The sequence below is a fragment of the Salvelinus sp. IW2-2015 genome, linkage group LG16, assembly GCF_002910315.2.
Source record: "Salvelinus sp. IW2-2015 linkage group LG16, ASM291031v2, whole genome shotgun sequence".
NCBI lineage: Eukaryota > Metazoa > Chordata > Actinopteri > Salmoniformes > Salmonidae > Salvelinus > Salvelinus sp. IW2-2015.
Genome location: NC_036856.1, coordinates 12,407,365 through 12,424,916, shown reverse-complemented (window position 1 = coordinate 12,424,916; position 17,552 = coordinate 12,407,365). Strand labels below are relative to the sequence as shown.

Here is a 17,552-nt window from a genome sequence, read left to right as displayed (position 1 = left end):
CTTGTCTACCATCCATGTCACCACCATTTAAGCTAACCATTAGGTTAGGGAAGATTTTAAAGGCTTATGTACTGTTATGAACAAACAATGTGAGTTTCCTGGCTGTAACGCCCCCTTAGTCATATGATAATGTGTCTAAATGAGTATGTTAAGTCTTGTTTAAATTTCACATACAACTGTTTATCTGATGACTGGACTACAGTGACTCACATACTGTAATATTTACCAACTGAACCTTTTTAATTAAGGTGTTTCATCTTTTCCACGTGGCACTATATAGGGTTTCACACTGGCAAAATTGGTTCCGCCTTAAATCCCTGGCAACAAAGGGGCAATAGAAAGTGCTGGAAGGGGAGGAGCCTCTCATTGATCCAGGTGGGATTTGTTTCTGCTAGGTGTTTTTTACCCCACAAAGCTATAGTGCTCAGGACCCTTAGCTATTGATAATCCACATTTATTTGATTTGAAGCACAGGGTCTTTAATTTCTTGGCCTCCAACATGGATTATGTTGGAATAAAAAAAAACGGGTGTTTTTGAGTAGAGGTAATGTGAGGAAGCCACAGGTGTGTGTGTGTGTTGCTAGGCTCAACTCCCAGTGGGGAATGGAAGTGAGGTTCAGAGAAGAAGTGGTGAGTAAAAAGGACAAACAGCTTTTATGGTCTTTTATGAAAGTCAGGAAAGTACCTGAAGATTTTGTTGCTTCCTTTTTAAGAAAGTGTGGCCTTTTTGATCTTGTCATGTAGGCTTTACTGTGTTGTCTTTTTACTTTCACTCTCCAAGCTTATCTACTTCCTATGTCTGAAAGAGTTAGCCTTGTTATGGCTGGCTAGCCTCCCTTAATATCATGCAGCCTAGTAGGTAAGAACCTAACGTAGCAGGTGTAAATTAAACGCCTCTTCCTGGTCCTGACGAGACAAAAAAATATTTGGGGGGAGGTTCTCTTCTGCACTGCTCAACCAATTAAGTAAATGTGAAGGAGGAGTTCAGGTGGAGTGTTGCCCAAAAGCAGAAGTGACATCACAGGCTCTCTTTCCTTTTCCCCTGAAAACCYGAGGCATCCGGTTTCTATCTGCACCGCGGAGGGTCAGTAGGTAAAGGTTATTTCTAACATAGAGCATCTCCCCTGGAATAGCCAGGTGGGGGATGAATATACTTGGTCAGGGAAAGGCTTGGTTTATTCCTCATGTTGGGGCCAAGGCCAGCACACTGGCTATAGGGTGGCATTAACTGGGGCTGCCCTTGCCAATTCTGTTACACAAAGTGTTTGCCTGTGCTGGTGACCTTTTTGGCTGTTAAAGTATACATATACCGTAGTAATTGTCAAGTGGGATTATGCAGAACGTTGGGCAATTCTGTGTAGATTTCTTGATAATGGCTGCATCATGTAACCTATTTGTATTCTTTTGCGCACAAGTGAGTTTCACCAACCAAAGCCAAGATTGTCGATTTGTCAGAATCCCAAGAAAAATACACTCATGAATGCTTGTTCACTACCCTTCTTTGTTAATGTTGTAGTCATGGAGACAGACATTGTTTTCAGGAATAGTGACCCTGATTAGACTGTAGAATGATAGCGTCAATGATATTTGCATACTGGCAGTTGGCCCCTTCGACCTCTCAAAGCAGATGAAAGGTGTCCACCGGAGGATGCATGTCAACTATATCCTCTTTATTCATTTAATTCTATTACAATAATAGACTTGACCATGATTAAAACTGTGTTGCTCTAGTGTCATTTTTAGAGATAAACCACCGTCATTTCATTGACGTTGTCTCTTGACCAGGAGCTTCTAAGATGGAGTCCTTGCTTATCATGGGATGATCAAACAGTTGAAGAGCTGTGAGACTGCTGATATCTAGTCCTTCAGTCTAATGTTAATTAGACTGTTGTAAGAAATTATACTAGGTTAAAGATTAACCCTTAGCCCAAGTCTTTTTGACCATAAACATACCATCTATAGCAGGTATTCCACCTGCTACTCCACCATTAGTAAAATACTAGTGATTTATTGAGGATGCTTGTCCTGCTTGTCCTCCTCAGTGACTATCTGACCATGTCTGTCTCACCTTGTTGACCGTTCTCTGACCTGTATGTTTGTCATGACCCTGTAGGACAGTTAACAAAAGGGCAATTCCATGGTAACGGAATTATGCTGAGACTCAGATTTTTCACATTAAAATGTACACCTAACAAAAACTATTGATTTTAAAAGTTTAGCGAACTGCTGAACTCTATGCACAAGGACTACTTTTAACAATTTCCACAGACAATTTTACAAAAGCCCATTTACAGGAAGAACTATGCAGATACAAAGTTTGGTAACAGAATAAAACTGAGCGAGATTTTAACATAATTATTTTACCAAACTTTGCATCTGCACAATATTTCCAGTAAATGATTTTGTAATAGATTTACTGTGTAGATAGTCATTGTGCATAGAGTTGTATGGTTTGTTAGACTTTGAAATCAAGGATTTTTGTTTTAAAGTGAAAAATAAGTCTCAGCATAATTCCGTTACCGGGAATTGCCCACAGACAACTAACACTCATCTCAATGCAACAATGGCTGTTTGTGTAATTGAACCTATGTAGAGTAGTAGGAACATGCACAATATATTTCTAGTATGTATATTATTGAGTCAGACAGATGGTCAAGCATACACCAGAATTTCTGATTTGTAAAAGTCGTCTTCTGGTTACATTTCATTTCTGATGCTGTAAATGTGTATTCTGCTGTAGTGTACATTACAACTTTCTTTGTCCCAATACATTCATTTGAATAAAGTGTGTGGGGCAAGGTTTCACACATCTCTGCAATACTTCTCTTGTCCTTCAGGGTAGTCCATCTTGCTGGACCAGTTTAGGCAATTTGTACTGTAGTAGGAGTAGGATACTTAAGCAATAAGACCCGAGGGAGTGTGGTATATGCCCKACATACCACGGCTAAGGGTTGTTCTTWTGCACAACGCACCGCAGAGTGCCTGGATAAAGCCCTTAGCCGTGGTATATTGGKCAAATACCACAAACCCCCCGATGTGCCTTATTGCTATTATAAACTGGTTACCAACATAATTAGAGCAGTAGAAATACATGTTTTGTCATACCCATGGTATACGGTCTGATATACCACGGCTGTCAGCCAATCAGCATTCAGGGCTCGAACCACCCAGTTTATAATATCAGAGATATGACCTGCAATGTTGTTTAGTTTTGAAATTAGATGTGGAATGTTTTCAGTATGTTAGTGTGGCACTGTCGTTGGTTCGTGAATGTCCTCTGTTTGTATCCGGATGCATGTTCAATTGGATGAGGCACGAAAAACATTGCAGATAGAAATTAATTGTGTAGCACAGACATAATTCTCTATTCCATATGACTAGAGAGCCATGGCGAACACGTCTAGTCAGCTCTATACATTGAGTTTCTACCTGCAGCGTTCTATAACGTTGCACCCCATTGAACAATGCCCGGGTGTCGTATGTCACAGCAAGGGCGGCCAGCTCCTTCTCTCCCTTTGTGGCCCCTCCCCCGTACCTGTCAGAGGAATGGAATGAGACAGGTGAGAGCACGCTGCAGTCGGCTCATTTTGACTCCTCTCCTCAGTCTCACAAACAACACACTGGGGCTTGGCAACTGTCAATGTAAGGACATGAAACTGCTGCTTCTGTTGTGATTAAGTTGCTGGAGTTTATTCATGTTATGGTTTGTTGATGGTAAATGGAGAATGTCTGTGCTTTGCGATTGGTTTTACATGTTGTAATAGGTTTGATGTTGTTTTTCAGAAACCAGAGATGGAAGAATTAATGATATGGGAGCAGCATACTATAACACTAAGCAAAGTAAGTGTCTCTTTTTTGTTGTTTTGTCAGTCAGCATTTGATGATATACTTTGATGTGGACCTAAAACACAACAGCATGTAGTTACAGACAGTACTTTGACATACTCAAGGTGTACCGATAGAAATACTGAACCACTTCAATTGGAATGGACTTCAAAATGATCCAACTCTGTGGCTAACTGCAGAAAGTTTGAGTAACAAAGGCACGCCCTACTGCTCCCTGTAACTCTTGGTACAGGTCAGGTGACACACTTCATTGCTGATGGAATGTGCTCTCCCTACCTCTTTCCTATGTCCCTTGTTCTTTATCACCCTCTCTTTTTCTTTTTCCGTCACTCGCTCTCCCTGCTTTCTCCATCTCTCTCACCTGCTCTTTCTCTTTCATTTTTTCTCTCTCTTCCTCTTTCTCGCTTATCACCCTCCTACTCTTGCTATGGCAGGATTCCAAGATGGGGTTTGGCTTTGCGATATCAGGGGGCAGAGACAAGCCGAACCCAGACTCAGGGGACACAGCTGTGATGGTTTCAGATGTGGTGCGGAACGGACCCGCTATGGGACGGCTGTTGTAAGTCGTCTACACCCTACAGCTATACCCTTCAGGCATACAGGCACATGCCTCTAAGGGTTTTACTTGAGGGTATATACAGTAAACTCACACACACAACCAAACACATCCAAATGTAAAATTGCATGTCTTTGATCCTTACCTTGTTTATACCTCTCGTTCCTCTCCAACAGCGTCAGAGATCAGATCGTCATGGTCAATGGAGTGTCCATGGAGAATGTCTACTCTACCTTCACCATCCAGAACCTTAAGTCATGTGGCAAAACAGCCAACATAGTGAGTAGCCTTATGTACTGTAGTGTTAAGCATGGTTGGTTCTTCCATCTTCGTGTGATTTGTGAGCAACCCCAGCTTATTGCTGTGAGAACATAATTTCAGTATACTTACCAGACAAAATAAAGGTAATACAGGTCTCTCTCTCTCAGACAGTGAAGCGTCCTCGTAAGGTCCAGCTCCCAGCCAGCACCAGACCGTCGCGTGCCGCCTCCCACTCCAACCTGCTGGATCAGGACCCCCCACGGAGGARCCGACGCTACTCTGATGGCTCCGACCAGGCCCGCAACCCTGACCACTACAGCGCCCGTAGCACTACCTCCGATCGCAACGAGACCGCTCACGCCCTGCCACTTATGTCGGGGTACAAACGGCTGCCACGCCAGGACTTCCTAGACAAGCCAATCAAAACCACCCTGCTGAAGAAGAAACTCACTGATGGTAAGGATGAATAACATCTGGGTTGTGTTCATTAGGCCACGCCGTAGCAAAAGGTTTCAAATCGTAATCACAGATCGGACGTGATTGTATAGATAAGTGAATTCAAGGCCTCCGTTACAACGATTTCATGTTGCCTTTCTCTTCCTGTTCCAGAGTATGGACTGAAGTTGGGAAGCCAAATCTTCATCAAACACATGACTGAGACGGGTCTGGCTGCCAAGGAGGGCACTCTGCAGGAGGGAGACCTCATTCTCAAGGTCTATATGATATTTCATCACAAAACATAGCATCTTTGCTTTGTACATAGATATGATTCTATACTGGGACCATAAACCAGAATGCTTTTGATGACAGATGTTCCTGGTGTTTTAATTATGTCTGTTTTCGTCAATGTCATTGTATGAAGCAAAAGGACGATTTCCGCATTCTGTGAACTTTTAAGTTTTTCTACTTCCTGTCCAGATCAATGGCATGACAACAGAGAACCTGTCCCTGCTTGAGACCAAGCACCTGGTGGAGAAGTCCCGGGGYAAGCTGACCATGATGGTCTTGAGAGACGACCGCAAGTTCCTGGTCAGCATCCCRGAGGTGGATGACAGCGCCCCCAACAGCGAGGAGGACCGCCGTGGCCACAGCAGCTCTGAACTGGAGGGTGAGGGAGCGAGGGAAAAGGGGAAAGACAATAGTGACAGTAGTGTATGAGTGAGAGAATGTAGCATCAGCATCTCAGGATTGGAAGGAGGAGGGTGGCAAGAGGGGGAAGGAGGAAAGTAGTAGATTAGAGATATGAATGTAGAGTCAGAAGCAGCTCCTGAAAAGCAAAGTAAACGTTGGTTRAGCTGCTCCAGTATGTGATTCCTCAGTGTTTTAATGGCTTTCCTCTGATCTCCTCAGACATTTCAGACCTGGATACAGACATCCCRACTCCTAGAAACAGAGTGTCACGCTCCGCCACTAGAGAACGACGCACACGCAGGTAAACTCACCTGAAACATGTTTATTTCACCTATTCTGATCTTCTTCTAGTATCTTCTTATTGAGATGTCTGCACTTGATCTAACATTTCCTTAAGTGACAAGTCTCRTTTTTAACTACAGTTGAAGTCGGAAGTTTACATACACTTATGTTGGAGTCATTAAAACTAGTTTCTCAACCACTCCACAAATTTCTTGTTAACAAACTATATCGTTTTGGCAATCTACTTTGTGCATGACACAAGTCATTTTTCCATCAATTGTTTACAGACAGATTATTTCACTTATAACTCACTGTATCACAATTCCAGTGGGTCAGAAGTTTACATACACTAAGTTGACTGTGCTTTTAAACAGCTTGGAAAATTCCAGAAAATTATGTCAWGGCTTTAGAAGCTTCTGATGGGCTAATTGACATAATTTGAGTCAATTGGAGGTGTATCTGTGGATGTATTTCAAGGCCTACCTTCAAACTCAGTGCCTCTTTGCTTGACATCATTGGAAAATCCAAATAAATCATCCAAGACCTCAGAAAAAAATGTGTAGACCTCCACAAGTCTGGTTCATCCTTGGGAGCAATTTCCAAATGCCTGAGGGTACCATGTTCATCTGTACAAACAATAGTACGCAAGTATYAACACCACGGGACCATGCAGCTGTCATACCGCTCAGGAAGGAGATACGTTCTGTCTCCTAGAGATTAACGTACTTTGGTGCGAAAAGTGCAAATCAATCCCAGAACAACAGCAAAGGACCTTGTGAAMATGCTGGAGGGAACAGGGCCAAAAGTATCTATATCCACAGTAAAACAAGTCCTATATTGACATAACATGAAAGGCCACTCAGCAAGGAAGAAGCCACTGCTCCAAAACCGCCATTAAAAAAGCCAGACTACGGTTTACAACTGCATGGGGACAAAGATCATACTTTTTGGAGAAATGTTCTCCGGTCTGATGAAACAAAAATAGAACTGTTTGGCCATAATGACCATTGTTATGTTTGGAGGAAAAAGGGCAACGCTTGCAAGCCGAAGAACACCATCCCAACCGTGAAGCACGGGGGTGGCAGCATCATGTTGTGGGGGTGCTTTGCTACAGGAGGGACTGGTGCACTTCACAAATAGATGGCATCATGAGGCAGGAAAATTGTGGATATATTGAAGCAACATCTCAAGAATTCAGTCAGGAAGTTAAATCTTGGTCGCAAATGGGTCTTCCAAATGGACAAACCCCAAGCATACTTCCAAAGTTGTGGCAAAATGGCTTAAGCACAACAAAGTCAAGGTATTTGGAGTGGCCATCACAAAGTCCTGACCTCAATCAAAATGTGTGGGTAGAACTGAAAAAGCGTGTGAGCAAGGAGGCCTACAAACCTGACTCAGTTACACCAGCTCTGTCAGGAGGAATGGGCCAAAATTCACCCAACTTATTGTGTGAAGCTTGTGGAAGGCTAACCAAAACGTTTGACTCAAGTTTAACAATTTCAAGGCAATGCMACCAAATACTAATTGAGTGTATGTAAACTTCTGATCCACTGGGAATGTGATGAAAGAAATAAAAGCTGAAATAAATCATTCGCTCTACTATTATTCTGACATTTCACATTCTTAAAATAAAGTGGTGATCTGAATTTTTACTAGGATTAAATGTCAGGAATTGTGAAAAACTGAGTTTAAATGTATTTGGCTAAGGTGTATGTAAACCTCTGACTTCAACTGTACGTATGATGAGGCTTTCTCTCTCTGTTCTGTTGCAGAAGAGCTGAGCAACCTCCTCTATTAGCTAAGTCTCGTGACCAGTCCCCGGTGCGTTCGACACTGTCCCGGCCTGCTGCTAAAGCCTACCCCTCTCGCCGAGGTCAGTCCAGAGACGAGGATCTCAACTCCTTCATTAACATTGGCCCATCCCACTCGTGTGTAATCTGTACCCTGTCGAGCTTGACCTGAACTGTGTGTTGTTTTTCTCCAGCCCCCTCAGAGTCCGAGTCTGACCGCAGTGCCTCACCCCCTCTTGTCAGGAAGGACAGCCCAGATATAGCCGACAAATACAGGTGGGTTGAACCTCAAACCAGACARTGTTGTTTCGATTTTTTGAGATCTGTGTTTGATTGAGGTGTTTTTCTTTCTTGCTGTAGAACTCTTTCAGGGGTGTCCATGCTCCCCAACCCCAAAGCCTCACCTGGCGTCCTCGACTGGGCCGCCCCACGTCCTTCCCGTCCCTCCTCGGCCTTGCGAACTCGTAAAGGTAAACGCACAACATAGGCTATAGGGAAATCTCATCAAATGACACATTCTCGATGAGTGGATCATGATGATAATAACATGTTCTCTCTCTCCCCTGTTTCTCTCTCTGTGCAGTGGTGTCAGAGTCGGACTCGGACCGCAGTGCCTCACCACCCCCTAGAAGAGGAGAGAGTTCCAGAGTCACAGAGGACCACTCCAGATACAGAGTGCTCCCTGACCTGCCCCACCCTGGGACACTGAGCGCCTCCCCCATCTCCATTCGTCAGGATCCCCCCCGACGGGTCTCCTCTCCTGTCAAAGCCCCACCTCCAGGTCAGTAACACTACACCCCTTGCCTCAACTTCCACAACAGGAACACCTTGACATAACATTATAAGTACATTCAAAGGASGTAGAAAGGGCCACATAATTGGAGCATTACCCTTGCTCTCTCCCCAGACTCTGAGACTGAGTCGGACAGCAGCTCCGGGCCCCCCCAGAGACAGGGCACCACCCACAGGCAGGACTCCCGGAGCAGGTACAGGTACAGATGAGGCATAACCCCTAACTTGTGCTCAGTCAAATCAAATTMTATTTGTCACATGTGCCGAATACAACAGGTGTAGACCTTACCGTGAAATGCTTACTTACAAGCCCTTAACTAACAAATCAGTTTTAAGTTAAAAATAYCATAGTTAAAGAGCAGCAGTAAAATAACAGTAGCTAGGCTATACACAGGGGGTACTGGTACAGAGTCAATGTGCGGGGGCACCGGTTAGTCGAGGTAATTGAGGTAATGTGTACACTACCGTTCAAATGWTTGTGGTCACTTAGAAATGTCCTTGTTTTTGAAAGAAAAGCTCATTTTTGGTACATTAAAATAACATCAAATTGATCAGAAAAACAGTGTCGACATTGTTAATGTTGTAAATGACTATTGTAGTTGTAAATGGCATCTTTTTATTTTGAATTTCATTTAGATCTTCTTTTTTTTTTTTATGGAATATCTACATAGGCGTACCGAGGCCCATTATCAGCAACCATCACGCCTGTGTTCCATTGGCACGTTGTGTTAGCTAATTCAAGTTTATAAGGCTAATTGATCATTAGAAAACCCTTTTGCAATTATATTAGCACAGCTGAAAACTGTTGTGCTGATTTWAAAAAAGCAATAAAACTGGCKTTCTTTAGACTAGTTGAGTATCTGGAGTGTCAGTATTTGTGGGTTTGATTACAGGCTCAAAATGGCCAGAAACAAATAACTTTCTTCTGAAACTCGTCAGTCTATTCTTGTTCTGAGAAATGAAGGCTATTCCATGTGAGAAATTGCAAAGAAACTGAAGACCTCGTACAACGCTGTGTACTACTCCCTTGACAGAACAGCGCAAACTGGCTCTAACCAGAATAGAGGAGTTGGAGGCGCCGCTGCACAACTGAGCAAGAGGACAAGTACATTAGTGTCTAGTTTGAGAAACAGACGCCTCACAAGTCCTCAACTGGCAGCTTCATTAAATAGTACCCGCAGAACCCCAGTCTCAACGTCAACAGTGAAGAGGCGACTCCGGGATGCTGGCCTTCCAGGCAGAGTTCCTCTGTCCAGTGTCTGTGTTCTTTTGCCCATCTTAATTTTTTCTTTTTAATGGCCAGTCTGAGATATGGCTTTTTCTTTGCAACTCTGCCTAGAAGGCCAGCATCCCGGAATCGCCTCTTCACTGTTGACTTTGAGACTGATGTTTTGCGAGTACTATTTGATGAAGGAGTCTTATGGTTTGGGGGTAGAAGCTGTTTAGAAGCCTTTTGGACCTAGACTTGGTGCTCCGGTACCGCTTGCCGTGTGGTAGCAGAGAGAACAGTATATGACTAGGGTGGCTGGAGTCTTTGACAATTTTTAGGGCCTTCCTCTGACACCGCCTGGTATAGAGGTCCTGGATGGCAGGAAGCTTGGCCCCAGGGATGTACAGGGCCTTACGCACTACCCTCTGTAGAGACTTGCGGTCGGAAGCCGAGCAGTTGCCATACCAGGCAGTGATGAAACCAGTCAGGACTGTGAGGTTTTGTTTGCCAATAAAGTAAAAGCGACTTTCACTATGCACATCCCTCTACTGTATATGTTGCTGAATCTGGCCATTACAAAGCAATCAGCAGCATGATTAAAAAAAACATAGAATGCCTGATAATGAATGAGCATTATATTGGTCTAATTRGAAAAGAATCTCAAATGCATTTGGAACTATACAGTCGTGGCCAAAAGTTTTGAGAATGACAAATATTAATTTCCACAAAGTTTGCTGCTTCAGTGTCTTTAGATATTTTGTCAGATGTTACTATGGAATACTGAAGTATAATTACAAGAATTTCATAAGTGTCAAAGGCTTTCATTGACAATTACATTAAGTTGATGCAAAGAGTCAATATTTGCAGTGTTGACCCTTCTTTTTCAAGACCTCTGCAATCCGCCCTGGCATGCTGTCAATTAACTTCTGGGCCACATCCTGACTGATGGCAGCCCATTCTTGCATAATCAATGCTTGGAGTTTGTCAGAATTTGTGGGGTTTTGTTTGTCCACCCGCCTCTTGAGTATTGACCACAAGTTCTCAATGGGATTAAGGTCTGGGGAGTTTCTTGGCCATGGACCCAAAATATCGATGTTTTGTTCCCCGAGCCACTTAGGTATCACTTTTGCCTTATGGCAAGGTGCTCCATCATGCTGGAAAAGGCATTGTTCGTCACCAAACTGTTCGTGGATGGTTGGGAAAAGTTGCTCTCGGAGAATGTGTTGGTACCATTCTTTATTCATGGCAGTGTTCTTAGGTAAAATTGTGAGTGAGCCCACTCCCTTGGCTGAGAAGCAACCCCACACATGAATGGTCTCAGGATGCTTTACTGTTGGCATGACACAGGACTGATGGTAGCGCTCACCTTGTCTTCTCCGGACAAGCTTTTTTTCCGGATGCCCCAAACAATCGGAAAGGTGCTTCATCAGAGACAATGACTTTACCCCTGTCCTCAGCAGTCCAATCCCTGTACCTTTTGCAGAATATCAGTCTGTTCCTGATGTTTTTCCTGGAGAGAAGTGGCTTCTTTGCTGCCCTTCTTGARACCAGGCCATCCTCCAAAAGTCTTCGCCTCACTGTGTGTGCAGATGCACTCACACCTGCCTGCTGCCATTCCTGAGCAAGCTCTGTACTGGTGGTTCCCCGATCCCGCAGCCGAATCAACTTTAGGAGACGGTCCTGGCGCTTGCTGGACTTTCTTGGGCACCCTGAAGCCTTCTTCACAACAATTGAACCGCTCTGCTTGAATTTCTTGATGCTCCGATAAATGGTTGATTTAGGTGCAATCTTACTGGCAGCAATATCCTTGCCTGTGAAGCCCTTTTTGTGCAAAGCAATGATGACGGCACGTGTTTCCTTGCAGGTAACCATGATTGGCAGAGGAAAGAACAATGATTCCAAGCACCACCCTCCTTTTGAAGCTTCCAGTCTGTTATTCAAACCTAATCAGCATGACAGAGTGATCTCCCGCCTTGTCCTCGTCAACACTCACACCAGTTTTTGGGGGATTCAGTTAATTTGCATGGCAAAGAGGGACTTTGCAATTAATTGCAATTCATCTGATCACTCTTCATAACATTCTGGAGTATATGCAAATTGCCATCATACAAACTGAGGCAGCAGACTTTGTGAAAATTAATATTTGTGTCATTCTCAAAACTTTTGGCCACGACTGTACATGGATGAGTTAGGGTTAGCATCCATGGCATGGATAACAAGTAAAATGCAGTTGTTCAATTAAAAGCAACAATTATCCTTGTAATTGTTAATTACCAACTGTGATCAGCCAGTAGGGTCTTGCTATGTGAGACAGCTCCCCCAGATGTCCTGATGTGAATATATTAAGTCTTCTCATCATTATTTATTTTCTCCACATGTAACTGAGTTCTATTGTCTTCCTTCTCCCTCACTCCCAACTCCCTCTTCTATTCCAGAGCCACTCCTTTAGTAGCTGTGGAGCCCCAAGTGGAGCCCCCCAGGTGGAAGGCTCCCAGTGTCACAATGAGCAACCATGCTAAAGGTGCGCTGTGTGCATATTGACAATTACTTACTTGTAACTTATGCCTATATTATTGCTCATGTTTGGTATGTTTATGATTTGTTTTTGTTTACCTACAGTACAAAACAAAAGTTTGGACACACCTATTTATTCAAGGGTTTTACTTTATTTTTACTATTTTCTACATTGTAGAATAATAGTGAAGACATCAAAACTATGAAATAACACATATGGAATCCTGTAGTAACCAAAAAATGTGTTAAACAAATCAAAATATATTTTATATTTAAGATTCTTCAAAGTAGCCACCCTTTGCCTTGATGACAGCTTTGCCCACTCTTGGCATCATCTCAACCAGCTTCACCTGGAATGCTTTTCCAACAGTCTTGAAGGAGTTCCCACATATGCTGAGCACTTGTTGGCTGCTTTTCCTTCACTCTGCGGTCCAACTCATCCCAAACCATCTCAAGTGGCGCAGCAGTCTACGGCACTGCATTTTAGTGTTAGAGGTGTCACTACAGACCCTGATTCGATTCCAGGCMTTATCACAACTGGCCGTGATTGGGAGTCCCGTAGGGCGGCGCACAATCGGCCCAGCGTAGGGTTAGGGTTTGGCCGGTGTAGGCCGTCATTGTAAATGAACTGACTTGCCTATTTAAACAAAAGGTTAGGTGATTGTAGAGGCCAGGTCATCTGATGCAGCACTCCATCACTCTCCCCCTTAGTCAAATAGTCCTTACACAGCCTGGAGGTGTGTTTTGGGTCATTGTCTTGTTGAAAAACAAATGATAGTCCCACTAAGCGCAAACCAGATGGGATGGCGTATCGCTGCAGAATGCTGTGGTAACCATGCTGGTTAAGTGTGCCTTGAATTCTAAATAAATCACAGACAGTGTCACCAGCAAAGCACCCCCACACCATCACACCTCCTCCTCCATGCTTCAAGGTGGGAACCATATATGCAGAGATCATCCGTTCACCTACTCTGCGTCTCACAAAGACGCGGCGGTTGCAACCAAAAAATCTCAAATTTGGACTCATCAGACCAAAGGACAGATTACCACCGGTCCGATGTCTATGTCTTGTGTTTCTTGGCCCAAGCAAGTCTCTTATTATTATTATTGGTGTCCTTTTAATTGTGGTTTCTTTGCAGCAATTTGACCATGAAGGCCTGATTTCATGCAGTGTTCTCTGAACAGTTGATGTTGAGATGTTTGTTACTTGAACTCTGTGAAGCATTTATTTGGGCTGCAATCTGAGGTGCAGTTGACTCTAATGAACTTATCCTCTGAAGCAGAGGTAACTCTGGGTCTTCCTTTCCTGTGGTGGTCCTCATAGCGCTTGATGGTTTTCGCGACTGCACTTGAAGAAACGTTCAAAGTTCTTAATTTCCGTATTGACTGACCTTCATGTCTTAAAGTAATGATGGACTGTTTCTCTTTGCTTATTTGAGCTGTTCTTGTCATAATATGGACTTGATCTATTACCATATAGGGCTATCTTCTGTATACCACCCTTGTCACAACACAACTGATTGGCTCAAACGCATTAAGAATGAAAGAAATTACACAAATTAACTTTTAACATGGCACACCTGTTAATTGAAATGCATTCCAGGTGACTACCTCATGAAGCTGGTTGAGAGAATGCCAAGAGTGTGCAAAGCTGTCATCAAGGCAAAGGGTGGCTACTTTGAATGATTCTATATGTGTTATTTCATAGTTTTGATGTCTTCACTATTATTCTACAATGTAGAAAATAGTAAAAATAAAGAAAAACCCTTGACTGAGTAGGGCTGTCCAAACCTTTGACTGGTACTGTATGTGTGTGTGTCTGGCCATGTCCACAGGGCGCTCAGGATCAGAGTCAGAGGCAAGTTATTCATCCGTACCTCGACGGGAATTTGCAGACAGTGGAGGCTCCAGTTCCCGGGGATCCAAGAACAGTTACAGGTAATGCTGACAGACGAACACACCAACCCGTTAACAGGAGAATGTGATGATACTGGCCAAGATAATACTGCGATGCGTAAACTTAGTTGAGTGCAAAATGGCAAGTTAAAGACGTTGGTACACATACACGTTGATTAAAAACTGTTTCAATAGCTGACTGCTTCAGAACATAATATGTTCGGAGGATAAATCCAGGATGCTAGACTGGTTGGTTTATTTGGACAAGGAACTGAATCAATATTGACACATTTAACATGCACAGTTCTGCATGCTAAGATCACACACTGTTTGAAGTCGGTCAACATCGCACTCTTGATAACCCTTTCAGTCCAATTAGCTAGTATTTAACTATAGGATTTCTATAGTAGTTGACACGATAAGAGCTTTGTATTGAGTATGATTGCGCTCTCTAGCTCTCCTCTCTCTCTCCCAGAGCTCTGCCTGAGATGCAGTCTTCTCCAGCTCCATTAGTGAGACAGGACCCCCCTCAACGAGGCATGACCCCCTCCAGACCAGTCTCAGGTCAGTGTCCCTCATATGAAAGATGGGCACTGTCTAGTAAGATTTAACTTGGGGTTGGAAGTCTGTATCCTCATCCTCTGTTTTTGCTCTCTTCAGATTCCTCTGAGTCAGACCGTGCACCTTCACCCCCTCGGAGGTCTGGGAGTACCGATGTGGAGAGCAACCACAGGTAAAACACTAGAAACCACTGTTGYCAACCAGGTAAAGAACGGACAGTTTAATAAACCACCATAAACAAAAGGAATGCACACCTCCAAGAAACGTCCTCTGTGACAAGTCATGTTACTCTTCAAGTCAATCTGATCACAAGTGTGTGTGTACACTTCCACCTTCTCTGACCTCTAACTCACTTATTGTGGAAATGTCAGTGAATGGTATCTCTTCTCTTGTAGTATTCCACGCAGAGCCAATGGAACTGTCCGCTATGGGATATCAGTGAAGAGCAACCCTCCAGCCTACTGTAAGTACCAACTCTCTTGTATCAGCTCTCCAATGTCCTCTTTATAACGTGTTAGTAACTCTGTGGATGGAAGGAAGGTCTTAACTGTTATTTCCATTTCAGCCAAGACAGAGGAACCCCTCTACTCCTTACCTCCAGACTCCATCCCCACACCTAACTTGGGGTAAGGTGATTTATTTATACCCATACAGTATAGCCTTAGAAAAAATGTCAAATATAAAAAATGTACAACCCATTCACAATGCAGACCACCATAAGTGATTTATTTGTTCGGTATCCTATAGTCTATTGAATATGACTGGACAATGCTCCTTTTCATAAATACTCCTTTTGATCTGTACTATCTTCTCTCAGATATAGCTCCGATCTGAACACAGTGTCGTTTGTGAAGGAGGGCAGCGTAGGCCTGAGGCTGGTGGGGGGTAATGACGTGGGCATCTTTGTTGGGGGGGTTCAGCCCAACAGTCCTGCCCATGAGCAAGGCATGAAGGAGGGGGACCAGATCATGCAGGTGAGACTCACTGTTGCGGTCACCACCGGTACATGGTGTGCATGCTTTTGTTCCTGCCCAGCACTAACACATCTGATTCAATTAAGATCTTTATTAGTTAATTCAGTTTTTTTCTATGCCGTGCTGAAGCAAAAGCCTGTGCACACTAGCTCTCTGGGACAAGTGTTAGTGTAAATCAGTGTAAATCACTTCAGTGGTCACTATCTACAGTACAAGTATATGCAACACATCTCTCACCCACTTATGGGCTATGGTCTTGTTCTAGGTGAATGGGGTGGACTTTGGTCATTTCAACCGTGAGGAAGCTGCTATGTTCCTGATCAACATAAAGAGAGGGGAGCCGGTGGACATCCGTACTCAGAACAAGATGGACAGTGAGTATAACGTCCTTAGAGGCAGAACCAGGTGCAGGGGGGAGATTTGTGGTTGATTTCAGAGGACTTGCCCGTATGACAATTACTATGTAATAACTCTACCCAGTAACAAATAAGGTACATACAAATTCTTAAATTATTCCTAAATTATTCTTCCTCTCTTGTCAGTATACAAGAAGATACTGAAGTCCAACTTGGGGGACTCGTTCTACATCCGGACCCACTTTGACAACGAGGCAGAGGGCCACAACAGCCTAGCCTTCACCAGGGGAGAGGTGTTCAGGGTGGTGGACACCATGCACAGGGGCAAGCTGGGGAAGTGGCTGGCTATACGCATGGGCAACGACCTGCACGAGCTGGACAAGGGCACCATCCCCAACCAGACCGGGTGAGTTGAGACTAGAATGAGTGAGTTATTGATTATATGATTGGTTAGATTTGGATGTAAAAAGATAAACGTAAAAAGATACATTAGGTTACAAAGGATGACATCTGATGACAACGTATTTCCAATTTGTATACTTATGCTGCATTTACACAGTCAGTCCAATTCTGATATTTTACCCAATTATTAGCAAATGAGTGATCTGATTGGTCAAAAGAAAGACAAGATCAGAATTGAGCTGCCTATGTAAACGCAGCCTCATACTGTCATTAGGGTAGCAGTAATTCTACAATCATTCTGTCTCTCACCCAGGGCTGAGACACTGGCCAGTATGGAGCAGGCTCAGAGGGCCAGTGGAGGAGGAGGGGATCGCCAGGTCTCAGGGCCCAGGGCAGAGTTCTGGAAACTACGGGGGCTTAGAGGGGCCAAGAAGAACGTCCGCCGGACCCGCGACGACCTGCTCCAACTCACTATCCAGGGCAAATTCCCAGCGTACGAGAGAGTTCTGCTCAGAGAAGGTTATATTACATAATAGTTCACATAATAGTCAAACACTTTTAAACAAGTTTGTGTACTAAACATTTTGTATTGTGAATCAACCCATGTACGTGGACCCATGTTTATCTCCAGCTAATTTCAAACGGCCAATCGTCATCTTGGGTCCTCTGAATGATGTTGCCATGGAGAAGCTGGTCAGAGAGATGCCTGATGAATATGAGGTGGCAGAGATGGTTCCTCGTAGTAGTGGAGCAGACACCGCTTCTACGGTCATCAAGCTGGACACAGTCCGAAGGATTGCAGAGAAGGTGATGAAACAAACTGGGAAGATGTGACCTGTTGTGGTGTGAGACAGACGTACAACTATATGCTTGTTTGAATCCAGGACCAGAATGGCGGACATGCATAAAGATGGCGGCTCCCATATACTTACCACAAATGCTTCGTTTTCTAAGTTCGCCGTATTATACTGTGCTCTCCAT

General features: G+C 43.8%; 1 protein-coding gene across 8 annotated transcripts in view; it reads left to right on the top strand.

Moving 5' to 3' along the window:
- Positions 1 to 17,552, top strand: part of LOC111975562 (tight junction protein ZO-3) — a 29,860-nt gene that overhangs the window by 8,310 nt on the left and 3,998 nt on the right. For 2 of the 8 annotated variants that reach the window (XM_024003916.2, XM_024003913.2), the window contains exons 2-24: positions 3,784 to 3,840; positions 4,281 to 4,405; positions 4,579 to 4,681; positions 4,831 to 5,119; positions 5,273 to 5,376; positions 5,582 to 5,771; positions 6,014 to 6,095; positions 7,849 to 7,949; positions 8,061 to 8,142; positions 8,227 to 8,336; positions 8,450 to 8,647; positions 8,774 to 8,858; positions 12,304 to 12,389; positions 14,218 to 14,320; positions 14,754 to 14,842; positions 14,939 to 15,011; positions 15,235 to 15,302; positions 15,405 to 15,465; positions 15,657 to 15,813; positions 16,079 to 16,187; positions 16,356 to 16,575; positions 16,885 to 17,090; positions 17,203 to 17,378. In XM_024003916.2, coding sequence (XP_023859684.1) covers positions 3,793 to 3,840; positions 4,281 to 4,405; positions 4,579 to 4,681; positions 4,831 to 5,119; positions 5,273 to 5,376; positions 5,582 to 5,771; positions 6,014 to 6,095; positions 7,849 to 7,949; positions 8,061 to 8,142; positions 8,227 to 8,336; positions 8,450 to 8,647; positions 8,774 to 8,858; positions 12,304 to 12,389; positions 14,218 to 14,320; positions 14,754 to 14,842; positions 14,939 to 15,011; positions 15,235 to 15,302; positions 15,405 to 15,465; positions 15,657 to 15,813; positions 16,079 to 16,187; positions 16,356 to 16,575; positions 16,885 to 17,090; positions 17,203 to 17,378 — 2,865 coding nt within the window. In that variant the 5' untranslated portion in view covers positions 3,784 to 3,792. The other 6 variants (XM_024003911.2, XM_024003910.2, XM_024003917.2 and 3 more) reach the window with 6 other exon arrangements.